Source organism: Diadema setosum, chromosome 2 (genome assembly GCF_964275005.1).
Source record: "Diadema setosum chromosome 2, eeDiaSeto1, whole genome shotgun sequence".
Taxonomy (NCBI): Eukaryota; Metazoa; Echinodermata; class Echinoidea; order Diadematoida; family Diadematidae; genus Diadema; species Diadema setosum.
The window spans coordinates 20,181,682-20,209,014 of record NC_092686.1 but is presented as its reverse complement, the minus strand read 5'-3'; the positions used below and the strand labels follow the sequence as shown (position 1 = coordinate 20,209,014).

Sequence of the window (27,333 nt, the reverse complement as noted above, 5' to 3'; positions counted from 1 at the left end):
CAAGTGACCTTTTTCTGCTCACGGAATGCGCAAAGTGGAACTACGAACTGGCTTATTAACATTTCCTCCTCCGTTGGTTGATCATTCCTATATTATGATTCTACTTTCTCCTCTCCCCTAAATAATAATAATAATGTTAGTAATAATAATAGTGATAATAAAAATAACAATACACTGAAATAATGATAATAATACGATAGTCCAATGCAAATGAATGGGGAGGGGGTGCTATGATCCATAACTTAAGAGTGGGCGGAAGAGACACAAACAGTACTGGATTGTTTTAATGTTTAAAATGAAATATCAATGAAAATGAAGCTATTTAAAACGTCTATCAGTCGATACACTCGGTTTGCGGTTCACCATGTGTTGGAATGACAGGAGAAAGGAAGAAAGAAAGGTCGGAGAAGAGGTAAGGAATTGAGTGAGAGTATTCTTTCTGGAGTGAGTGTAGTCCTGAAAAGGACTGTGAACCAAAGAGATAGATGAGCTTAGGAAAAAACTGTCTGTCCTCAGGAGTGAGAAAAAGCAGGAGATTTTTTCCTAAGCTCCTCTATCTCGTGCAGCATGCAGCGGGTACTGCGTAATTATTTATGTCGATGCAGGGCAATTTGTCAATCAGTTGCAATGAAAGCATCTCGATGGAAGAATTTCATGAATTTGAAAAATTACGCATTACCCGCTGCATGCTATAAGGATTAGAACCAACACTTGCTGTCAAGCGAAAGCTCAGTGGTCTAGTGGAGATGACGCTTGTCCGGTGATCAGGAGGTCGTGGGTTTGAGTCCCGCTCGAGTATGTACGCCCATGATTTTTTTATCATGGCTACTACTAAAACACTGATCAATTCAGTGCTTATTTACGTCAATGCAGGGCAATTTGTCAATCAGTTGCAATGAAAGCATCTCGACGGAAGAATTTCATGAATTTGAGATAAACGTTTTGGTGATTTAAAAAAAAAAAGGAGGGAGCAGTTAAAGATGAAAATATTATATTTTTCTCTCATAAAGTGGGAAAAGAAATAGGAATGAAATAAAAATGGGAGGCCTTGAGACCAGTCGTAGATTCCCTTGGGTGCCTGCATGGATGCCAGAACAGGGGGTATAATATCAAAGTCATAGTGTCAATAGTATCTTCTCGTTCCGATGGGAAGAATCTGTGGGCAGAACTTTCGGAGAATCTCATAAGCGTTTTTGGTAATTTTTCCCTGAATGTTTGTTTTTAGGTGATCCGAGTATCCTCTCGGATCACCTTCTGTTTTTGTACGGATTCTTTCTTCTTCTTCTTCTTTTTCTTCTTCTTTCTCCCCAAAAGTTGTGCATCGATTAGCTCAGAAAGACCTCTTCCTATCAATTTCAAACTTATACCATATATGTATCATCTCCCAAAGACGGCAATCGAACTAAAATCAAAGTGATCAGTCGACCGTGACGTCACTATGACGTCATTATATGAAAACACATTCTCAATCATATCTCATTAATGGAATGGAATTTTTCAATGAAATTTACGTCACATATATTTCAAGTCAAGCGCATTCTATTCATATTCTCAAAATTCATCTATACCTTAAAACGTGCGCGTACGCGCGCGTTGAAATATTTGTATGCTCAAATCGAGCTCAAATTTTTTTTGCACACGTTTCAGACCATTTAGAGCATTTTTTGAAAAATTGAAAAAATTTTACGGACGCGTACGCGCGCGCGCATATACGCACGCACAGCTCATATGCAATAGAAATTTCCCGTTTTTTCACACTTATCGCCTGTCTGAAATGTCAGGGAATATGTCTACCAAGTTTCAAGTCAATCTGACTCAATATGACGTCATACGGGCCCGTCAAAGTTGAAATTCCGCGCGCGCGTCAATGGCGATATACAGTGCAACAATGCCAAAAAACCGCCAATTTTAAATCCGATTTTACTCGTCAGGATGGACGGTGACCCCCCATTTTCTTTACATATTCTGAAAGCTGATGAGTTCTTCATGTCATTTCATGGGTTGGCGATGCTGGAAAAATGATTAAAAGATATCAAATTTCTTAATAAAATAAAAAGAGCAAATTTTCAAAATGACATCATCAAATTACAAGTTCACTCGAGCGTATCTCACTTATCCTTGGCCAATTTTCACCCAGATTTCAGTATGTTGCAGCTTACTAAATGCTCTTTCATTAATATAGTAACAACGTTTTGATTAGATGACGGCATCACCTCGTAATATTGGATTGAAAGTAATCTTGTCAAATTTGACCAGTTTACGTGTTATCTTAATGGGAGTGCAGTTTTTCTGGAAATGAAAATTGACATGACTATCTTTTTCGAGCACTAGCTCACCTATGCTTCGGTGAATTTCTCTAAGATTTTAATATGTTGTAGCTGAGACTTTGGGCTATCGTTATGTGCCCTTCATTTTTTCATACAGTATCGGGATCACGTCCAAAAACTTGGTTGAAATCAAAGCCTATCTTCGATGTATTTTCATATTTCTTTCTTTTTCCAACTTTCTTTGCAATAACTCAAGAAAAACATACTCTATCACCACTATATTTTGCACATGTTTAGTTCATATCACGTACATTATTTCATAAAATAACAACTACTTCATCAGACACCATCTTGGGTATGTAAATTAGGGTCAAAGGTCATAAATGTTTCATCCTGTATCTTGGTGAATACATGTTCTATCTTCCCCATATTTTGCACAAGTAAAGACCGTGTTACAAGGATCATTTCACAAAATAACCACTTTTTGCTCAGATGCCATCTTGTCTGTGCAGATCGGGGTCAAAGGTCATATGTACTTCTTTCTTTATCTTCGTTATGACGTGTTATCTCTATGGGAGGGAATTTTTCTAGATGTGAAAATTGACATGATTGTCTTTATCGAGCACTATAACCTTACCCTTTGGTGAATTTCTTCCAGATTTTAATATGTTGTAGCTGAGACTTTGCGCTATCGTACGTGTCCCCTTTGTTTTTCATATGGTGTCGGGATCACGTCCAAAAAAGTGGTTGAAATTAAAGATTATCTTCGATGTATTTTCATATTACTTTCTTTTTCCAATTTTCTTTGCAATTACTCAAGAAAAATAGCCCCTATCAACCCCATATTTTGCACATGTTTAGTTAATGTTACGTACATTATTTCATAAAATAACAACTACTTGATCAGACACCATCTTGGGTATGTAAATTAGGGTCAAAGGTCATAAATGTTTCATCCTGTATCTTGGTGAAAAATGTCTTATCTTTCCCATATGTTGCACACGCAAAGACCATGTTACAAGAATCATTTCACAAAATAACCACTTTTTGCTCAGATGCCATCTTGGGGGTGCAAAGTGGGGTCAAAGGTCAAATATACTTCATTCTGCTTCTTTGATAGTGTATACGGAATTCGGTACCCAAGATGGCAGGTCTGACTCCCTTTTCAAAATGAGAATCCAAACATCACACGACCAATGTCCCTAATCTCAAGTGAAAACTCGAATCATTGATTTTTAAAAAAAATCGGATCACCTAATTTGTCAGTCTTGAAAAATTCCGAGTCCAGTTTGTTTTTGTTTTTGTTTTTGTTTTTGCTTTTTGTTCTGCAGGGGTGGAAATGTGTGTGTATGTGTGGGGGGATGGTGTTCATTGGTAGAAGAGATCGAGCACAAGTAACGAAAGAATGAGAAAATTTTTCTTTTATTTCATCAATAAAAATGTGCAAAATCGTATATATGAGAAAAAACAAAAAAGGCCCTCAGACCCGTGGATTTCCACGGGTACTGCTAGTTAACAAATAATAGTATTAGTGTGTGAAGTATGTATGGCCAGAGATCATAGAATTGCAAGTAGCGAACGCTAAGCTTGAAGAAACAGTGGAAGGTATAGACGTCAACAACACCACAGATCTGCTAATACGCCCATAAATGCATGCAATGTTCCCTGTGTACTACCTATTAACTTTTATTTGCCTGTGCACTAGGAAATCCCAGGCCCATGCTCAGCTGATTGGCTCACTGGAAGTGCACGCTGTATTGTGGGATCGAGAAAAATCTCGAGCTGAAATGGACGCTACCAAAATGGCCCACTAATTCGTGGCACTATTTCACGAACTAGACCAAGATTTCTTGGGAAATTTTTCCCACCAAATACTGGATATTTTCGCGTGGCTAATTTTTCGTACTTGGTAGGGTTAGAAGAGTTTCACGTGTTTTTAATTCGCAGAATCAACACATCAAATACTGGAACATATGGCAAGCAAAAATATTTGTGTGCTTTTATTTTTGCGCAAATTTGTGGTTGAGCGAAATGAGTGAAATGCATGAAAATTTCAACACGGTGAAAATTACCACCTTTACAGTAGCGCGCTATTTGCATCTTCACTGCCCAAATAGCGGGCTAATTTGACTTCAGGAAATTTTCCCAACCGCAAAATAAGGCGCTATTTTGAAAACTCAGTTTGATGAAGACACATGTAATGTATACACAGTACACACCCTTTCAACTTCCGGAGCACTCTAACCATTGATGACCATTTATTAGCTCACCTGAGCCAAAAAAGGCTCAAGTGAGCTATTGCGATCGCTCTTCGTCCGGCGTCCGGCGTGCGTCGTGCATAAACTTTTTACATTTTCATCTTCTTCTTGAGAACCCCTTGACCGATTTTCACCAAACTTGGCAGGTAGCATCCCTAGGGGGATAGAATCTCAATTTGTTCAAGTGGGCACCATACCCCACCTGGGGGGCCCCCAGAGGGGCCCAACAACCCCCCCCCCCCCCCCAAAAAAAAAAAAAAATTAAGGAATCTTAAAAAATCTTCTTCTCTAGAACCAGAAGGGATAGAGCTAAATTAATACTATTACTATGAATTAGTACATTGATGATTGTAGTTTCAAGTTTGTTCATGGCGGAATCAGGGGTGCCCCCACCCCCCCCCCCCCCCTTGGGACCGAGTTGAGGGAGGTGGAGAGGGGTCCTAATGGGGCCCAAATTGTACATTTTCATTTTTTTCTTGAAAATGCCATTATGAATTTTCACCAAAGTTGGCAGGTAGCATCCCTAGGGGGAAAGAATCTCATTCCCATCAAACGGGCACCATGCCCCACCTGGGGGGCCCCAGGGGACCTAAATTTGGACCGAAATTGTAAATTTTCATCTTATTCTTGAAAACCGTATCACAAATTTTCACCAAACATGGCAGGTAGCATCCCTAGGGGGATAGAATCTCATTTCCATCAAATGGGCACCATGCCCCCATGGTGCCCCCGCCTGGCGGGCCCCAGGGGGCCTAAATTTGGACCGAAATTGTAAATTTTCATCTTTTTCTTGAAAAACCTATCACAAATTTTCACCAAACTTGGCAGGTAGTCCCATGGGGATAAGATTTCAGAGCATTTGAATGGGCACCATGCTTTCCTTGGGGGCCCCAGGGGGTCCAAACCTCCTACAGGTAAATCAATGATTATTCAATAATATTTTTCTCTAGTTCTAATCAAAAGTGATAGGGCTTTAAGTCTTTTTTATCCCAAGCTGCATAATCCAACATTCTATAAAGTACAGTGTACTTGGTAGGTATTTTTTACCAGTGTGATGGAATATGTAAATGGAAACCATGCCCCCACTCTCAAAGCTACCTCCACCATAAGTTTCCAATGTTCTCAGGTAAGAGTCTGCAAGAATGCATGGAAGGTGAAGTTGCGATACTCAGGTGAGTGCGTGACCCCCGGGTCTCTTGTACACAATTAAGAATGCCTCAGGAGTGCTCCTGGGCCTAGCCTCAAGAGGACATAACTTAAGAGTGCTCCAGGGCTGGATTGTTTGTTCATATACCCCATTTCATAAGCATACCAAAGTTGCTATCATAGCAAGTCTATATAGCAAATAGCCCAACCAGACGCTGTTAATACGCCGTGCGAATACAGCGTCTGACAGACAAGACATGCACCTTCAAAGTAGGAAACCACAACACAACTACAAAACTTATGAACATTTATACGTTTCTTATAAAAAATGTATACGTTACTCACGTTAAGTGTATGTTTGTATTACAGAAGGTTCATAAGTCCATAGAGAGCCCTCGCGATAAGTCCATGGAACAAAAAAAAAATTACACTTTCTGGCGCAATCCCTAACCATCGGGGTTCAACGTTGCAGAATTCAAATTGGCGCCTTGACCTCTGCAAATTATGCGCATGCGTGACCGGAAGTGCTCCAAAGCAAGCACGGCGTGTGCGCTTGAGAACATATCCATTACAGAACCTGTGTATATCGTATGTAGTACCCATGTATGACTGCCCAATGTCGTCTGCTGCGGAGAGATCTTTTGCGTGCGTGCGCTGCTTGAGTGTAGCAGCACGGTCAACAGCGCGACCTTTTGAAAGGGCATACAGATCATGTGACATCCCGATATTCAAAATGGCCTGGCGTGAAAGACGATGTACCGTTCACGCATGCTGCATGTAATCATCATTTTCGGTAAATTGTAAAATGTGAATTTCAATATTGATAGCATAAATATGAAGTCTCATTATTGAAGATTCGCATTAGATGAGTTTGAAGTGACAAAAAAAAATTATATAAAGTGTCAAAATTCAAAATGATCGCATGCGATCGCTGAACTCTCTTCGTGTTGTGGGTCACGTCAGTACGGCCCTGTCGCTACTTACAGCGACTGGGCTGTGTATAGTTATATAGCAAAGTACAACATGTATATATGCTAGGATGTCTATTTCCTATCATAGCAAAACTGCATTTCATAAAACTCTGAAACTAGGATGTCAACTTGATATCCTAGGAATAGTAATACCAGTAGGATGTCAACTTGAACAATTATGGACGAGCCTGATTCTCTGTGAAATCCCGTGCCACTGATCTCTACAGGAAACAGCAGAGATCAGTGGCACATGGCATGTGTGCACTTAACGCAGGGATAGTGTGTCTGTTTTTGTGTGTTGTCTGCTTTCACTGTGCATGTTGCTCGTGCACAAGAATGTGTAACATGGCATTGCAGTGGCCATTTGCTTTGTTCTTGTTTTTGGTTGTTTTTATGTTTTGACCAGTGGTTTCCACATACCGTATTATGCTTGATCTCGCCAGGATTGACCAAATACAGTGCACCTCTAATTGCATGCGCATCCCAGGTCGAAATTCCCATAGAAACCAGTAGAGCTAAAACCAGTAGAATTCTACTGGTTTGTACGGGTTCAGTGGAGACCGATTTTCTACTGGTTTCAATATGGAAAGTGAAATAAAACCAGTAGAAAACCAGTTGGAAATTTGTACTGGAACCAGTAGCAGACCAGTAAGAATTCTTATTGGAACCAGTAGAAACCAGTAGAAATGCTTGATTTAAACCAGTAGAATCCAGTGAAGACCAATGAAAACTCTCAATGAAACCAGTAGAAATTTCAACAAAACCAGTAGAAAACCAGTAGAAACCAGCAGGATTTTTTTACTGGAACCAGTAGAAATCTCAACAAAACCAGTAGAAATCTCAACAAAACCAGTAGAAATCTCAACAAAACCAGTAGAAATCTTAACAAAACCAGTAGAAAACCAGTAGAAACCAGCAGGATTTTTTTACTGGAACCAGTAGAAATCTCAACAAAACCAGTAGAAATCTTAACAAAACCAGTAGAAACCAGCAGGATTTCTTACTGGAACCAGTAGAAATCTCAACAAAACCAGTAGAAAACCAGTAGAAACCAGCAGGATTTCTTACTGGAACCAGTAGAAACCAGCAGGATTTCTTTCTGGAACCAGTAGAAACCAGCTGAATTTCTTACTGTAACCAGTAGAAACCAGCATGATTTCCTACTGGAACCAGTAGAAACCAGCAGGATTTCTTACTGGAACCAGTAGAAACCAGCAGGATTTCTTCTGGAACCAGTAGAAACCAGCAGGATTTCTTACTGGAACCAGTAGAAACCAGCAGGATTTCTTACTGGAACCAGTAGAAACCAGTAGGAATTTCTACTGGAACCAGAAGAATACCAGTAGAGGCCTTACTGAAACCAGAAGAAACCAACAGAATACCAGTAGATGTTGTACTGGCCCCAGTAGAAACCAGAAGAAATTCCTACTGAACCAGTAACAGCATGTACCAATGCATTTGGAAGAAGAACTTGCACTTCAAGTGACTCCCATTATAACGACATCTTCAGGACCGACAGTTTTCTTTTTGTTACATTAAAATGTTGTTACAGCTCAACAATGCAAGAAAGAACATTGTAAATGTAGTACAGTTGTAAATACAGATAATTTAAGGACCTGATTTTTTACTTTTTTGATACATTGCAAAAAAGTTTCCATAGAACCATGTCCAATATAATGGATGTGCACTAGTAGTACAAATTCTTCTTCAAATCAGCAAAAACAAACAAACAAAAAACCTATTTGTAATGGTGCCACCAGACATCAACTTATGTACATACTAACCAATTTTCGACTGAATGAGACATACCTGAATGTTCAAAATTAAGAATGCATACATGTACACAACACATGCCACACAAATTCACACTGCATTTGTATGCATACATTGATCAAAACATGAGACTTCTATCACACACTGTAAGTCTGGAGTAAATACAGTCTTAAGTTGAGGAAATTTTATTACAGGTCAATGGATGATAATCATATTACATGAGTACATTACATTTCAAAGTATTCATTATTCAGATTACTTTTTTTTTCACCATGTTGTTTTGCCAAGCCAAAGAATTTTTATTTCAGTTAACAAATTCGTTCAACTGATTATGTGACAGGAATTTTTGTTTTTGAAAGACAAATAAGGCCTCGACAGGTATTTGAAAAAAAAAAAAACCAAAAACATGTAAATTTGTATTACATCAAAAATACAAGGTTTACATTCCTGTCATTGAGCACTTTCCAGATGCCCCCATTTGTTTGTTAAAGCGAAAAGATGATTACCCTAATCATAGAAAATGTTCATCTGAAAGGATGCAAAACTCATACGTACACAAACAAACTTAATAATAAAGATATTAAACTGATGGCATGACAAACAAAACTTCACTTGACAAAATAAAATACAGCATTGGTGGTTAGCAAAGAATAGATATTCATAATTATGAATGTAAAATAAACCATGTTGTCTTGCTGGCATCATCCAGGTACATACATCTACTGTACATACACAGATAACACTAACAGCAGCGATCATATATAGTGTTAAAAAGGCGGCACCAAAATGGGATTGGATATTTTAGTTAAGAGGCAATGAGTAAAAAAAAAGAAGAGGAAAATAAACAAATAAACAAATTCATAGTCACATCTGAATGTAAGTTTACAGAATAGATTTCAATTACCAACATGCTCACGCATGCTTGGCAGCTCATTTTATGTTAGTTAACAGCCTTTCAAAAACATAAGAGAGCCTCATTATGTCAAGGACCTAAATACCACGATTCACCTGTAATTACCTTGTTTGAGTGTATATCACCTTTCTTACTATATTGTAATTATACACAGCCCTGTCCCTTTGCTGCACACAGCATTTGGTTGGGCTAGTTTCTTTCTATAATAGGTCCTTGTTCTGTCAGCTGGAAAGTGGTATGCACAATCTGTGAGGTTTAATGTCTAATAGTAGTCATAGATTTTTCACAATAAGTCAAGAGTCTTCACCTGGGACCTGTTAAAATCATCCATTATCATTTGCAAACTGGCAGGTCTGTAAGTTGCAAGGTTACACTAATTTAATAAAAAAAAAAGAAAGAAAATGCATCAAACTGAACATTACCCATTTGACCATTTAAAATAAAAAAGAAAAAATACAATGTACACTGTTGCATGATTCAATTACACAACTTTGAGCACAAACAACACAGCATGGACGCGGAAGGTTTTGCACTTCAGGCTCACACCCGTTAGTCTTTTTATCCGAAAGCAAGTACAGCTATACTGTGTTATTGCCCAAGTTAGTCCTCACCTAATCCTTTGCCATCAGTACAGCACAGGAATCTTCCCCTCCTCTACCAGCACAGCAACTCTCTTGTGCAAAATGATAAAATACTGTACATGAACTAAGTATATGCTGACTTTCTTGCAGTTTATACTTGTACCCATCATGAATGTCAAGATACACTGTAGCACAGAAGATCACCCAAGCCCAGTCATCTGGTTCTGACATACATGTATGTACTAAACTTGTACATTATACATTACGGTACTGTTCAAGTATTTCCTCATTTAAGCTGTCACCAGTGATGGAATAACACAGGACATAGTGACACTCCTTTTCCTCCAGTCAATCTTCAAAGTACATTGTCGCTAACAAATCTCTGCACTGATGATGATGAGTCTGGCTGAATATGATGGTTCTCTCAGTTTTACATTTCTTTCGCTCACATAATTCTTTCACTAGTGTGAAAATATCTTGAAATTTTCCTGAAATGACAAGCTGACAACATACACTTTTTGTAAGAGCAAATATTTGGCCAGGCCTCCCTGGTTGGGCCCATCTGGTGCTTGTATGACGATTTCAAAATGCTGAAGGCCCAAACTCTCAGTGAGGTCATCATTCTCTGAAGAAGGCAAGGGAAGATGTAGGGCCCACTCGTGGCAGTCAAAATACCAGGTACGTGGCATAACGGAGCTCCGCAAGTCGACCTTAGCTGGCTTCTTCTAGTCTTCGTCTCCTAATACTTAAAGATAAAACAAATAGAAAGAGAACTTTGAGTAATCAATCAATTTTCAATGTTTGATGTTAAAGTTATATATTGCACTACACGTTGTACGTAAATCTTGCCAAATTGAGAACATTTGTTTAAAAAATCAGCACATTTTTCTTCTTCATTGGAGAACATTCAACAATCATATCATTATGGTCAACTAGTGTTTCAGTTTGAACTCTTTATACATACATGTATGTACAACATATGTTACGTTTCTACGCCTGACTCTGTCAAGGGCATGTTATAGTTAACTTCACATATTCTGCTCAATGCACAAACCCGCCCCCACCAATCGATAAATCACTAGCACAGGGTAGACAGTGTTTCTGGCAATTCCATTTCTCTCACTTACAATGTACCGGTAACCGGTATAGCCTGTATTTTACTTGGTGATTGACTAGCAAGCGGTGTTCCCTACGAACTGTTGTTATATACTGGCTTTTTGTACACTTAAATGGTCACAGATTTGTCATACAATTTACACACACACATGAAAGCAAAGCTTGGCATTTTTTCTACAACTTTGCTCACTGCATGTCCAAAATACGATTCAACATAAATCTACAAGTTAAATACATGTAGATGAGAAAAACTGAAAATACATGTATTCTCAAATCATCACTATTTTGTTGGTGTCTAATGTGGCAAACAGAATGTTTCTATCATGGCACACAAACTGATATTGAGTGATAAAGAGCTAACTTAAATCCAACTTTGTAGTTAGCGTTAATAATACTTTAAATCTAGGCTAACAAGAGGTTTTAGAAGGCATAATACTCACTAACTGGCCAACACCGGTGCTCGGTTTGTCTCAGTCGGGTTCTTCATACACTTGCACTGCAGACGAGTACAGCATGGCTATGCATACAATTGTATCAGTGAACCTACTGCGTACTGGTGGCTGCAGCTGTTCCAGTGTCTCACAGTCCATTATCGGGCATTGTCAGTCTCCGACACGTACCACCACCACAACGGTAGTACAAGATACAGTTTGGATTCACAGTGGATTATTTCGTCAATTTTCACGATGTCACTAGCTCGCACATTTCAAATCGTTTGAACATACATGCAGTATGGTGTACGACATTTCTGAAACATACCGTAGGGCGTACTAGTACACCGAAAAAAACGTAGCGTTCAAACGTACGGCTTCGATTCCGATAGTCATCTAGTATGATCAGCTATGGTTGAATACGGCCTGGAAGCAAACTCGACATCAAAGTCACTCTCAAATGAAATAAAACGTCAATGTTTACCGCTAACTAAACCTTAGATTCCTGAGCTCATTGAAGATTCTCATTCTGAAACACAAATGCAATCGTAAGTGGAGTTTTCTCGGTATAATTGGCTGCTGGATGACAGAGTTCAACGGATTGCGACAGCGCAGTACGACGTACAGCTCAAGTATGAATGCGGTGGCGGCCGGCCGGCCACAGCCAGCCAGCGCAGGGCTGGGGATCAGGAGCGGACGGCGGATTGCGCTGCCCGCCAAAAGTAGCTCGTTTGCATAACGGCTAGCTGCGCGGTAGTACGTCATGTTGCCGTTTGAGACCCAGGGATTTATTGATGAGCATAACGAGTTTAAAGACAATTAGGTTATAACAATTACATAAGTATAATTTTATTTCAAAATATATGACTTGTATTTTTTTTTTGCAATTGTTAATATCCCCATGATAACAAAATTAACAAAATTTTTCGTAAAAGTTGTTCATTGTAACGCCGTTCTGTTGTTTGACAACTTCCAGTAGAATCTACCGGTTTCTATTGGTTTCTGCAGGCACTCGGTTAGTTTCTACTGGTTTGACTTGTTAGAAGTATTTTGACACCCCATTTTAAACCTGTAGAATCTACTGATTTCTGTCGGTTTCTACTGGTATTACTTCACAATTTTACAACCCTATTCAAACCAGTAGACTCCACAGGTACTCGTTGGTTTCCGCTGGTTTGACTTGATATTTTTACATCCCATTTCGATCAAGCCAGTGGAATCTACTGGTTTCTGTCGGTTTCTACTGGTATAACTCCACACTTCTACAACTCTCTTCAAACCAGTAGACTATCTACAGGTACCTGTTGATTTCTACTGGTTTGACTTGTTTGTTTTTCCATGTATAGGAGATGACTGGTTTGTACTGGTTACCACTGGTTGGACATGATATTTCGACACCCCATTTTAAGCTAGTGGAATCTACTGGTTTCTGTCAGTTTCTACTGGTATACGTAACTTCACACTTCTACTAATCCTCTTTAAACCAGTAGATTATCTACAGGTACCTGTTGGTTTCTACTGGTTTGACTTATTCGTTTTTCCATGTATAGGAGATTGACTGGTTTGTACTGGTTACCACTGGTTTGACTTAATATTTTGACACCCCATTTCAAGCCAGTGGAAACTACTGGTTTCTGTCGGTTTCTACTGGTATAACTTCACACTTCTACAACCCTCTTCAAACCAGTAGACTATCTACAGGTACCTGTTGGTTTCTACTGGTTTGACTTATTTGTTTTTCCATGTGTAGGAGATTGACTGGTTTGTACTGGTTACCACTGGTTTGACTTAATATTTTGACACCCCATTTCAAGCCAGTGGAATCTACTGGTTTCTGTCGGTTTCTACTGGTATAACTTCACACTTCTACAACCCTCTTCAAACCAGTAGACTATCTACAGGTACCTGTTGGTTTCTACTGGTTTGACTTATTTGTTTTTCCATGTAGGGGAGATTGACTGGTTTGTACTGGTTACCACTGGTTTGACTTAATATTTTGACACCCTACTTTAAAGCCAGTGGATTCTACTGGTTTCTGTCGGTTTCTACTGGTATAACTTCACACTTCTACAACCCTCTTCAAACCAGTAGACTTCTACAGGTACCTGTTGGTTTCTACTGGTTTGACTTATTTGTTTCTACATGTATAGGAGATTGACTGGTGTACTGGTATACCACTGGTTTGACTTGATATTTCGACACCCCCATTTTAAGCCAGTAGAATATTCTGGTTTCTATTGGTTTGTGCTGGTATTACTTCATCACAATTGTATGACCCTCTTCCAGCCATTACTACTGGTACCTGTTGGTTTCTACTGGTTTGATTTAATTCTTGTTTATACATGCAGAAAAGTGACTGGTTTGTACTGGTTCATACTGGTTTTCCCTTCTTTTAAAGCCATCTTCAAACCAGTAGGCTGCACGGGTACCTGTTGGTTTTTACTGGTTGACAAGTAATGTCTTAACATGTATAAAAAAAAAAATGCTGGTTTGTATTGGTTTGTACTGGTCTGACTTGTCTTTTTTCAACCCAGTTTTGAAACCAGTCGACTCTTCTGGTTTGTACTGTTCTCTACAGGTTTCCTTCTCCACTTGAAACCATTAAACAGTACTGATTTCTTCTGGATTCTACTGGTCTAACTTTGAATTTAACACTCCATTTGAAAACCAGTAGACTCTACTGGTTTTTATTGGTTTGTTCTGGTCTTTTGACCAGTTGAATCTAATGGTCTCTATGGGAATCCTACTGGAACCCTCTGGAAATTCCCATAGAAACCACTCAAATCCGGAAACCAGTAGAAACCAGTAGAAGGTCTCTACTGGTTTCTACTGGTTTCTATGGGAATTTCGACCTGGGATGGCATGTAGTATGCCGCGACCTCACACATTCAACATATACCCAACACAGATAAATGCAATAATGGGCCTTGGGCAGGCAAGCAATATACGATGTGTGTCATAAAAGTTCCAGGACTGGTATCATAAAAGATTTATTTTAAACCCAAACTTCAAACTAAGAGGTTTTACAAACTTTCAAAGTAACCTATCCTGGGGTCATGTTCCACGTCATCTAGTCCTTCTTTAAACCTCTTGCACCACTCAAAAACATGTGTGAATGACATCATCTCATCTCCGTACACTTGCAGCAATCTCAGCGCTTCTGACAGAGTTTTCCCCAACCGTACCAGAAACTTCAAGTTTGTTCCTTGCTCTTTGCTCATTGTTGAATGACCTGAAACAGATGATGTGTATATAAAATTATGAAGAAAAAAACTGATGGCTGCAGAGAGCTAAGATCACAGTTACATAGATTACTTTGAAGGTGAAACCTCTTAGTTTGAAGTTTGGGTCTGAAATGAATATTTTATGATAACAGTCCTGGAACTTTTCTGACACACCTCATATATTGACAGGCTTGTCTCGTACATTACGTGTTACTTATTGACTAGACCTAGGTGGAGAACTGATTGTGCCTAATACTATAGATACAAGAGCTAACAACATTTCAATCAGACGGGTTGTGTACCTACGTGAGTATCAATTTATGGGACTGATCAATCGACATGTTAATGGGATAATCTCCATAATGATTTGGTAGGGGTTTTGTTGGTGCAAGGCAAGTATATCTGCATATCTTAAACAATCTAGACGTTTGAAAATGTCAGCATATCAACAGTTAAGCGGTGTCCCATGTATTATGTGATTGAGATTTACTTTTAAAACATGTCAAACAGAGTTGCTGAGTTGCATTCGATTTCCTGAGAATACATTGTCAGTGACACATTGACAAGGCAACTGCAGTTAGAATCTACATGTAATTAGCAGCAAATAACTGTGGAACAGTGGCGCTCTCACTCAAACTAGAATTACTGAATAGGCTGTACCGGTACTAAAAAGTGAGTAAATTTATGTTCATGTATGTGGTGTAGGGTAAGCAAAACTTGCCTCATTTCTCAGACTTAATTTAGAAAGGCGCTGATATATGCTATGTAGAGCTGCACTGTTTTCACTGTAGTTCTAGGCCGACATGTGCTATACTAGCAGACAAGGATGAACAGAATGATTTCACTGTATGCCATTTCAGTCAAGCTGTCATCCCAGTCTATACTGTACGAGCTGAAATTTTCGCGGTGGTTTTATTTTCGCGAATTTCGCGAATCGCCTTTGAATCACGAAAATAACAACGCGCAAATAAGTAAGTTCAGTTAGACTCTCACAACCGCGAAATTAACAACACGCGAAAATGTCCTCGAAGGACCAATTCACGAAAATATCTGTTCGCGAAAATTTCAGCTCGTACATTATATGAGGTGTACCACTCTTGCAGGACTAAAACAATTCCTCAAATGTGTGTAGACCCACTTATCGTCATGATTCATGTCAATAGGTGTGGAGTCTATTGTCTAGGGGATTTAATCCGTCCTAAAAATTATCTCCCTCAGCCCCTACATTGTATCAAAAGCATAAGGTAGGCCATCATGGTTGTGTTGTCATATCACAGGAGACCACCGTTAAATGACAAGTTGTCACTGTAGCTTGTCCTGTGACAAATTTTGACACTAATACTGACCAGTATCAACATTTTTATTGCTCCAGTGACAATTTGACATCAATCATGCAACATCAACTTTATATGAAACACCCTGCATCATCAAGTTTACAATTATTTGATGCTGCAGGGTGGAAGTTGATGCTAAATAGGGGACTAGAGACTGATGCTCCACCTTTGTGAAACGGGGCCCCAGAGTACTCTAAATGCCCTGCATATATGGAATGTATGACATGTTAACTTGTGAACAGGGAACATGTTAAATCAAAAGTACATTTTGTAATGCATCATTCAAAGAAAATACCATAATTCAGGGATTGGACTGAGATATAGAATTGTATCTTAGACCTGCAGTTGCTAAGCAGTAGTACAGAGAAGCATAAAAGGGATAGTCAGAACTATTGTCAAGTGTTAATCTTGGAAATTTAGGGAGGTTATCAGAACTAAAAGGCAATTTATAAAAATGAATAAATCATCCACTGAGACAATTTTCATGTACTGCTGCATTTACACCATGTTCCCGGCGGCCACGGCAGTCACATTTTAGGCTACCATAGACGAAGTGAGATGGACTTGAGACAATGAGGTGGGATGGGATGGGCAAATGTGACAAGCTGTGATTGCCTTGGATGCTGTGTCAGATTTTAAACTGTCAAAAAATATGCCACGGCAGTCCCGTTGCTAATGAGAAGCCTTGTGGGCCATAATAAAATGGGGTGAACGCAGCAAAGTGTGAAAGCATGTAACATGCTGTAACAAAACTTTGAGGCTGTCTGTAGTGGGACCCAACAGAAAATGTAGTCTAGCCTGACAAAATTCTGTGAGAATGGCGTCTGATAGCAACATGTTCTCCGGAGTGAGGACTGGAATGAATAAACAAGACTAGAATACGAGAGGAGGAAAACAGGGAAATATCCCATCGACTCACAGCGTTTCGGACAAGTGGGGCTGCTGTGGCCACTATGAACATGGTGTTAACGTAGCATACCTTGAAATAAGCACTATTTGTTCCATTTACGTTATGAGTAGATTAAGAATGTGCACAACTGAAATACATGCATGACAATGCATCGATATTGTGTTTGTTGGAGTAATTCACGAAATGACAGTGTTCATCATCGTATGGGTAATTTGAAGTTCTTTTCTTTCTATGTTCCTACAGAGCTTTTGAAGACTTTACAGCTGCTGTCTGAAGAACAGTCCATATTTGACTTTGGAGATATGGGCAGACCATCCTGTGTCAAGTGCGCTGTGGTTGGAAATGGTGGTATGCTTAATGGATCTCGCAAAGGCGAGGAGATTGATTCACATCATATGGTATTCAGGTGAATGCAGTGTATGTCCATAGTGATTTCTATGCTTGCAGGTATTGGTTGATAAACAAATATACCATGCACAGAGAGTCGCCAAGTAAAATTATTTATTGCGAGGTGACAGAAATTACACTATTTTCTGAGGGGCACAATCCAAAGGAAAAGAGTCTTGTCACTGAAGAATCCATAATGTCACGAGACGCTTGAAATAGTGCATGTTAAATTTGTTTTATATCCTTTTCTTTTCAAGAATTGCAAAATGTTATCACTTGAAATAAATGTCACTGTTTAGTAGGTTTGGTTGTTAATTTACATACCGCTTGTACACTGTATTGCAGCATGGACATGCTTGCATCTTGTGGTGTTGAGGACCATGCACTTGAATGGTTTCTTGCTGTTCTCAGATTGAATGCATTTATTTATGGTTGTATGTCAAATCCAATCCCCTTCAACTGCAGTGTTCCTCAGGGCCCTGTGGATAGGCCCACCTCATTCTAAGTTTGTCCTTTCGACATAATTATGCAGCTTCATTCTGTCTATTATCAAGTGCAGATGACACTCCGGATGTGTCCTTTACACGAAACAAAAACAGTGCAGTTAATGCCTTAACAAACTTGGCAGTTCCACTCAAGGGTACATGACATTGCTGGTTGGTTGTGTTCACATTCCCTTTAAGACCAGGCGTCCACTAGGGCGCGGACAAGACCCAGGAAGCAAGTTTGGTATCCCGCACTCGTTCGGCAACCTCTCCGCAAGTTCCTGAAAATGTCCGTTCACTGTCCTAAACATGTCCCGGCGTTTCTGCATCTTCGGGAGAGAGAAAAATTTCCACATCCAAATTTTGGACGCCGAAATGAACTTCCTGACACCTTTGGCAACTTGTCCTTAGGACATCGTCAGGACATCCCGCCTGTCTGTAACCCTTCCGCTCCTTCCGCGAATGCTCCTGAAAGAATCCCGCAATGTGGGGAGACTTCGCAAATGAAAGTGGAAGACACCAGGAATGTTTTAGGACAGCGCGGAGCAGACGCGGATCTTTATATGCAAGTGTCCGGAGCCAATACGGACATTTTGTGATCAAGACATGAAAGAGTCAACACTTTCCATGAGCGAAATGATTTTGAAAGTTAAGAAAAAAATAGATCAATGCAGAATCATGTCAATGAAACGCAAAAAGACCAATGAGGGAGGTGAGGTCCCCATGAAAGCCCCACAGCCATGACAGCCAAACCTCTCTTCCACTGATTGGGAAAAAGGTAAATATCAGCATTTTTCAGTCCCAAATGAAGGAAGCAAAGCAGAAGGCAGTGGATATTTTGCCGCAGTAACTAGGAAAAAGAGGGAGCAGCATTCTCCACTCCTTTGTTGTTGTTTTTTTGCACTCTTTTCAGAAGTCATTTTCATTTGAGGGCCTTTTAATAGTAGGTTGCCATTATATTGTACATAGTGCATCATTTAGTTCGCTTTAAATATGACCGCCCAACTCAAACCCCACAAAAGTAGAACTACGTTATTTTTATGCCTCCGCCACGAAGTGGTGCCGGAGGCACTATGTTTTTGGGTTGTCCGTCCGTCCGTCGTAGCGTCCGTCCGTAATAAATTTTGTGGACAAGGTAACTTTCAAAACCTGTTGAGGTATCCTAATGAAACTTGGCATGTATATGTATGTATTAGGGGGTGAAGTTGTGCCTATCAACTTTTGGGTGCACATGCTCGAGGTCAAAGGTCAAAAGGTCAAGGTCAAATACATAAAATTTCACTATTTCCACCATATCTATTGAATGCCTGAAGATATTTTCTTGAAACTTAGTGTATACATGTATTACCCAATTAAGATTCTCTGGTGAAAGTTTGGGTCATGAGGTCAAAGGTCAAAGTCAAAAGGTCAGGGTCAAATACATAAAATTTCACTATTTCCACCATATCTATTGAATGAATCTATTGAATCTAGGTCAAGGAAGGTGAACATTCAACACATTTGTGACAAACTTGTCATTTCAGTATTTTGCCAATTTTGTGAAAATGTAATCACACATTGTCCACATGTACTATCTAGACCTATTGGGAAAATCATGCATTACATACATGCCAACTAGTAAGATTTTATCAGATTCAGTAAGATTTTTTACATTAAAAATAGCAAAATCAGATTTTCTGTCAGAGAAATCAGATTTTAAAAGAATATTTGGATATACCTTTTTATGTGTATTTTCTGAAGATTTGACCGAAAGTAAGATTTTTAACTTCAGTTTGCATAAAATAAGATTTTTGCAATCCACGAGTAAGATATTTCATCTTGAAATGTTGGAAGGTATGGCATTATGGCGGAAGCATACCAGTCGCCAAAGCGACATTTCTAGTTTTAATATATAAATAGGCATATATACTTATGTCAAAGTAGGGTCAATTATGTTATAAGCTTGAAAATCATTTAACTTGTTGATGACCATCCTAAGGAGACCAGGGCCAGTGCTCCTCCGTTAGTTTTAATATATAAATAGGCATATATACTTATGTCAAAGTAGGGTCAATTATGTTATAAGCTTGAAAATCATTTAACTTGTTGATGACCATCCTAAGGAGACCAGGGCCAGTGCTCCTCCGTTCGTTCGTATTTGTTTTGCTTCTCATATCAAATCAAATAAAAAATGAATTACATGAATGTGACAAATTTAAGGGAAACATAGCCAAATGACAAAGGAGCAACACAAAAGAGCAGTTTATGCTACATGCATAACATTTATAGTTACATATGTAATACAAATAAGATAGTACATTTGATTCAATAAGGAAGCAGGAGACTGTCAGCATAGGCATAGCTTGACTGGGCTGATGGCCTCATTGTGAAATATAATTCAGATTTGCCTCTCAGAAAAAGTACATTTTTTTTCTACATTACAATAGTATGCTTTAGAGGGAAAAGATGTGAGTGAGTGCTGTACGTGTGCAATAGGTGAGTTGAATGTTTGTTGTTTGGGCCATTTTATATTATATAATTATTCTTCAGTATATCAGTACAATACTGCGAATAAATTCAGACCAAAGCATAAACAAAATCATATCATTATTTTATATCGTAATTTCGTGAGAGATTACGTCATATATGAGAGATCCCGCTAGTGCGCGCGCCACTCAATTCGTTAGTCGCCGCCATCTTGCTTACACGCGAATTTCTGTGCATCGGAAAATTTGCCGGAATTGCACTTGAAAATTCAAGTTTCGTTCGAGTTGGATTGACATAATAACTAAAGTTACCTCAACGGGAGGTTTTGCCAGGTTTTTTATGGTTTTAACGATCATTCTTCAGCTGAACAGCAACGGTATTTATGTCTTCAACCAACGTTCCAAACGTGGGCGGCGCAGCCTCACCACCGCTGCTGACAGCAGTTGCGTCCCCGTCAGCCACCGGCGGGGGTCGCGGAGACCAACACGCACAAGAGTGCAAGCAGAAAACTGCCACAGCCAAAGGTAAAACGCCTACTAGAGCCGGCAAGGTAGGTACTAGTAATAGTACTACTGCAACTACAAGCAGTGCTAACCCTAGTGGTAGTACCGGTGCAAACAAAACAGTGAAACCACCTGCCAAACTGGCTTCTAAAGTTTCAACTTTGGAGGATAGACTCGGCAAGCTTGAAGGCCAATTAGCTGTGGTTGTTCAATTTGTGGAGGCACAGTCGGCAAAGCAGACACCAGCCCGTGAAGGCGGTGGCAATGGAAAGAGTGTCAGGACTCCTTCTGAATACTCCCCTTCAGACTCGGCAGATACTGACTGCCATTATGATGATGAATATGCGGCACCATTTTTGGGCCGAGATAGGGATGAAAACTCTGTGATTATCCAACCAGGTCAAGGGGATCGTTGTCAGGATGACAAATTTGATATTGAAGAAGGCGAAGTTCCCCCTCCTGTAGTGGAAAAAGTTCCAAACATTGCAGCCAAATTTGCTGTGGCTGAGGAAGTTGGTCCCCCCATTGACCCAGAAATTGCTAAGTCTACAGCCTACCTTCTGACCCACCAGCTTGAGCCCAAAGTGGTAGATGAAACGATCACTAAATACCCCATTCCCAGCAACTGTGAGCTGGTGGATGTGCCGAAAGTCAACCAAAGAATCTGGAATGGGCTACCTGCCTTTTCAAAGACACGAGACCTCAAATTTCAGAGACTCCAAAAGAATCTCACGAGAGGCATCAATGCCTACATACATACAGTGTCGGCACAGAATATTACTGAACAGCAACAAGATGCACTAGCACTTCTGTGCAGTGCGAACTTTGAGCTAAATTCCTTACGTAAGGAATTCATGAAACCAGACATTGGTTATCAATTCCAACATCTCTGCAAGCCCTCTACACCGGTCTCCAAATTCCTTTTCGGTGACGACCTGGGAAAGCAAATGAAAAACATAAGAGATGAACAAAAAGCAACTGAGGGTGTCCTCAGGAGTGAGCATAGCAGACAGTACAAAAAGCAGCATTTCAGCCCATATGACTATGGCAGAAGTGCATATGGCAAGGGCAGGAGCAAGATTACATCAGGAAGCTCGAATTTGCCCCAACAGTACCGCAACGCGGGCTGGACTACATCTCGTGCAAGCACAAGTGATGTGACTAGGCCTACAGGTGCAAAAGGACCGTGGACTGGAGCTACCAGCCATGCCTTTTTAGGCCAGCGCCCCAAGGGGAGGGGGAAGCCGCCAGCTCCCCACACCTTCACACATCCCAGCCAGCACCAACCGCACTGCGGCAGCAAGCAAGGCTCAGGGATGAAGAGAGCACGATAACCTCCAGTTCAACTGACGAGGTAAATATAACATCCTTTTCTAGTGATCATGCAAAGCTATGTCATCATGATAATGTAGAACCTGTGGTAGGAGGTCGACTGAAGCAATTCTTCCCAAAGTGGCGCAAAGTTACTTCAGACCCACATGTGCTAAATGCTGTAAGTGGTTACAGGCTTGAATTCAGTAAAGAGATGGGTGCACCATCTAGAACTAAACCCCCTTACATTTTTCGATGTGATAAAGCCGAAGAGGCTGATATTGATCTTGAAATTTCTAAACTCTGTGACAAGGGAGTAATTGAACAGTGCCAGAGGGAAACTGGAGAATACGTGTCTAATATTTTTACACGGCCTAAAAAAGATGGGGGTACACGCGTTATCCTAGACCTGTCTGATCTCAACAAATATCTCCAGTACCAGCATTCTAAGATGGAAAATATCCATACTGCTATTGAACTCATTTAAAAAAATAGTTTCTTAGCTTCAGTCGACCTTCGGGACGCGTACTATACAGTACCTGTGCACCCAGCACACAGGAAGTTCTTAAAGTTCTCCTGGAAAAATCAACTTTGGCAATTCAAAGTACTGCCTAATGGCCTGAGCACGGCGCCAAGGTTGTTCACTAAACTACTGAAACCTGCATTTACATTACTGAGAGAGCAAGGGCATGTAGTAATTGGATACCTTGACGATATCCTCGTTATTGGAGAAAGTGAGAATCAAACTTTGCAAACGGTTTTGGAAACCACTAGCATCCTTGCACAACTTGGGTTCTTGGTGCACCCAGATAAATCAGTACTATGCCCCACTCAAGAAATACAATTTGTTGGTTTCATTCTCAACACTCAGACCATGACAATTCGACTGCCTGATAACAAATCAGAGGAAATACAGTCCTTGTGCACTGAACTTATGCAAATAGCAAACCCCAGTATCAGGCAGGTGGCTAGAATTATCGGGAAAATGGTAGCATCATTTCCCGCAGTCCAGTATGGACAGCTCTATTACAGGGCTTTAGAAAGGGACAAAATCAAAGCACTCAAAATGAATAAGGGGCATTTTGACAGAAAAATGAGCCTATCTTTGGAAGCAAAAGAAGAGCTGCAATGGTGGATAGACAATGTGCAGTCTGCTTTCTCACCCTTACGACACCCTAAACCTATGCTCGAATTGTGCACGGATGCCAGTGGCAGAGGCTGGGGGGCATCTGATCATACCACCCATACAGGGGGTAGATGGAATGAAGACGAGCTGCAAAAAGCCAGGGAGAATAAGATTAATTATCTGGAGACCCTGGCTGCTGGCATGGGACTCAAGTCCTTCTGTTCTAATTCACAAAACATTCATGTCTTGTTACGGCTAGATAACAGTACTGCTGTTGCGTACATTAATAACATGGGAGGCATTAAATCCCTTGACTGTGATCGGGCAGCCCGAGAGATTTGGCAGTGGTGCGAAACTCATAAAATTTGGGTCACAGCAGCACACTTGCCAGGAAAGCTGAATGTGGAGGCAGACCGCATGTCTAGAAAATTCAATGACCGCACAGAATGGATGCTTGACCGCACAGTTTTCCAAGAAATAACCTCACGTTTTGGGACACCAGAAATAGACCTATTTGCCTCCAGACTTAACAAGCAGGTAGAGAACTATGTCACATGGCTGCCCGACCCACATGCCAAGGCTGTTGATGCCTTTACTCTCGATTGGGGAAAGTGGTACTTTTATGCATTTCCTCCTTTCTGCTTAGTTGCTAAGTGCATTCAAAAAATCAAATCTGATAATGCAGCTGGGATACTAGTAGTCCCAAAATGGCCAAGCCAGCCATGGTTTCCTCTCCTAAACAGGATGATGAATGAGGAACCACTTGTTATTCATAGGAGTGAATCCTTACTAACATTGCCAGTTTCTAACACTCCTCACCCACTTCACACTCAGATTGATGTTCTTGCTTGCAGGTTCTGTGCAACCCCTTCAGAGATGCGGGATTGAATGCACGGATAATTGCTGTAATGGCCTCTTCTTGGAGAAAAGGGACTAAAAAACAGTATGCCGTGTACATAAACAAATGGAAAGCATTTTGTGACAAGAAATGCAGCAACTACTTGTATTCAGATGTTCAAGCTGTCCCGGAATTCCTGTGTGACATATTCTTCGAAAAAGGGGCAGTTTACAGTGTCATAAACTTAGCATGGAGTGCTCTTTCTTCATTTGTGATACTTCGAGATACTATGTTTACAGTTGGAAACCATCCTTTTATCCAGAGGTTTATGAAGGGAGTCTTTCAGCTACGCCCACCCAAGCCTAGATACATGGAAACGTGGGACGTTAACCTTGTTTTCAATTTTCTTCGTTCTTGGTCCCCAGCGCAACTATTGGACCTGAAAAAATTGACGCTTAAATTGTGTGTGATTATTGCATTAATCTCAGCACAAAGGATTCAATCATTACACTACCTAAGCTTGGATGATATGGTGTTAAGAGAGAATGCAGCCACCTTTCACCTTCATGATCTCCTAAAACAGAGCAAGCCTGGAAATTACTCACACAGTGTCAAGCTCCAGGCATACCCACCAGACAGGAGACTTTGTGTGGTCAGGTACTTGCAGGAATACATCAAAAGGACCCACAGGATCAGAGCTAGTGAGCAGTACCTTTTTGTTAGCTACAAGAAACCGTATCACAGGGTATCCTCTCAAACGATCGCTCGCTGGATTAAGGAGGTATTGGAGGCTGCGGGTATTGATACAGGGATCTACAAGGCGCATTCTACTCGGGCAGCGTCTACCTCCGCAGCCAATAAAGGAAATTTCCCAGTATCTAAGATACTTGCGCAAGCCGGTTGAGCCAACGAAAGAACCTTTCGCAAGTACTACAACAAGCCCTGTCCTGCTGAGAAAAATTTTGTAGAAACAATTATCAAAAAATAGACTGTGAAGCCCTAAGATTTGAGCAGACATGTCTTGAACTGCCTGAACTTGTGAACTCTTGGAGACACAATATCTATGCAGCATTCAGCTTGAATGAGAATGGCAATGGAACCTCTATCTAAGGTATGCTCCCTACCCCTCTTCGGGGGGGGGGGGGGGGGGGGTTGCCTCGAGAATGTAACCACTGGCTTTGAAATCTCATATATGACGTAATCTCTCACGAAATTACGATATAAAATGGAAGATTAAACGAGAACTTACCGTTTGAAGTTTAATATTAATTTTATGAGTAATTGGAGGGTGAGATTACGTCCCACCTCACCCTCCCTCAATTTCAAACGGTAACTTAATCTCTCGTTATCTTCCTACATCAGTGGTCACATTCTTGCTTCTAATATTGAGTGGCGCGCGCACTAGCGGGATCTCTCATATATGACATAATCTCACCCTCCAATTACTCATAAAATTGAAATTAAACTTCAAACGGTAAGTTCTCGTTTAATCTTCCATTATACTTTATTTTACTAAATATATTGAGTTAAAATATATTTCTTTAAACTAGCTTTGAAAGAAGACAGAGATGTTGGTGTTTTAGGGAGTCAGGTAAACCATTCCATGTATCAAGACCGTGATGCCTCACTGACCTGTGAGCTATAAGTGCTATCTCAGCATCTCTCACAGCTGGTATTTGAAGCAATAGGGCACAGCAAATTTCGTCTGGTGTGACCTCCATGATGGCTAGCAGTCAAATGAGAAAAATCGAAAGTCGACTCCCAATTTACAACCTTTTCCTATTTCTTCGTACTGTCCGCATATCTAACTCTTGTTGTCCACAAGTCATCCTGATTGTCCTTGTTCATGATTTAATCATTCCTGGTGTAACCCTAGATGTTTCCGTGCTGCCCGGCTATGATTAGCATATTTCAGGGTATTTCATGCTCTTCCAGAGTGATTCCTAGGACACTCCTAGGACACTCCTAGGACACTCCTAGGAATGTCCCAGGACAAGCCGATTCTCACACTTTTTCCACATCCGACGCGGACAGGATGCCGAAATGACAGAATTTGCTTCCGCAACCCTTCCTAGGCTTATCCGTGCCCTAGTGGACGTCTGCCCTAATTGAATAATGAAAAATCAGAGTTTTATGATCTGGGCAAAATAGATGTTAACTCAGTCATGATTTCTGCTGCTCTCATTAAAGTCTCAGAGTCTTCTGAAATTGGTATTAAACTTTTTATCTCAATACAAGGTGTTTACCTCCGGAATTTTCAGCTGTTAATGCTACAGCCTTCATCAGCGGATGACTTGTCTTTGCCTTAATCGTGTGACGGTCAATAAGCAGGTCATAGACTTTGTAGTGCCCCTCGTCTTTGTTGAGAGAAGTTTGGTAGGGCCTGATGTAGATTGCTTCCTTAACTCCCCTTTCAAAGTATCGAGGTTCCCGGTCTAGAACCTCCACCTTCTCCAGGTCCACGTAATGGCCTGGTGGTTCGACGTGGATGTGTTGTGATAATTAAGAGGAGGTGGAGCTGGAGGGTCTGTGTTCAAGAACTCTGGTTGTAAGTGATCATTCTGTTTCGCCAATGTATGACTCCTGACAGATGTACCTTGGAAGGTCTTCCCTTGGCAAGGAATCCTATACATGGGACCAGTGATGTCATTCTCCTCAGTTTTCCTACGGCACTACTAAGCACTACTGGCGTAATGTCCTAGTGGGCGTGAAGTTCATCCTTATGCCAAACTTGTTGAAGTTTCTACGTAATGCATCAGAAGCTCCTTTGACGCAAGGGACTACGATCTGTCATCTTGATGGAGTAGTAGAGTTTGTTATGATACTGGACTCTTTCTTCTTGGGCTGGCTGATCTTATCGAAGGCCCATTGCGGATAGCTGCAGTTTGAGAGAGCCTTTTTGATGTGAAGTTTTTCTTTCTCTACTACTTGAGGGTCAGAAATGACTGTTTCAGCCCTATGAAACAGTGAATGGATTACTCCTAATTTGTGTTCCAGGGGATGATTAGACTTAAAGTTGAGATATTGATCTGTGTGGGTTGGTTTGCGGTAGATCCTTATGTTTGAAGATCCGTCTCGCTGGATCACTGTCAGTGTGTCAAGAAAAGCCAAAGAATGGTCAGTTCTCCCTCTGTTGTGAACTTGATGTCTGGGTCTAATGAGTTCAGATGATCTGTAAACTCTTTTGTGTATTCCTTCTTGAGTTTGGTATGCTTCATCGACGTATCGATACCACCATAACAAGGGGTGTGGTGCAGATTGGATAGCTAGTTGTTCCAACTGTTCCGTGTAGA

The 27,333-nt window shown here is 40.5% G+C and overlaps 1 protein-coding gene across 1 annotated transcript in view; it reads left to right on the top strand.

Moving 5' to 3' along the window:
* LOC140240627 (alpha-N-acetylgalactosaminide alpha-2,6-sialyltransferase 2-like) overlaps positions 1–27,333 on the top strand; it is a 141,225-nt gene that overhangs the window by 77,823 nt on the left and 36,069 nt on the right. Inside the window, exon 5 of the mRNA XM_072320384.1 lies at positions 17,168–17,330. Within this exon, the coding sequence (XP_072176485.1) occupies positions 17,168–17,330 (163 nt within the window). The remainder of the gene's footprint in view (positions 1–17,167; positions 17,331–27,333) is intronic.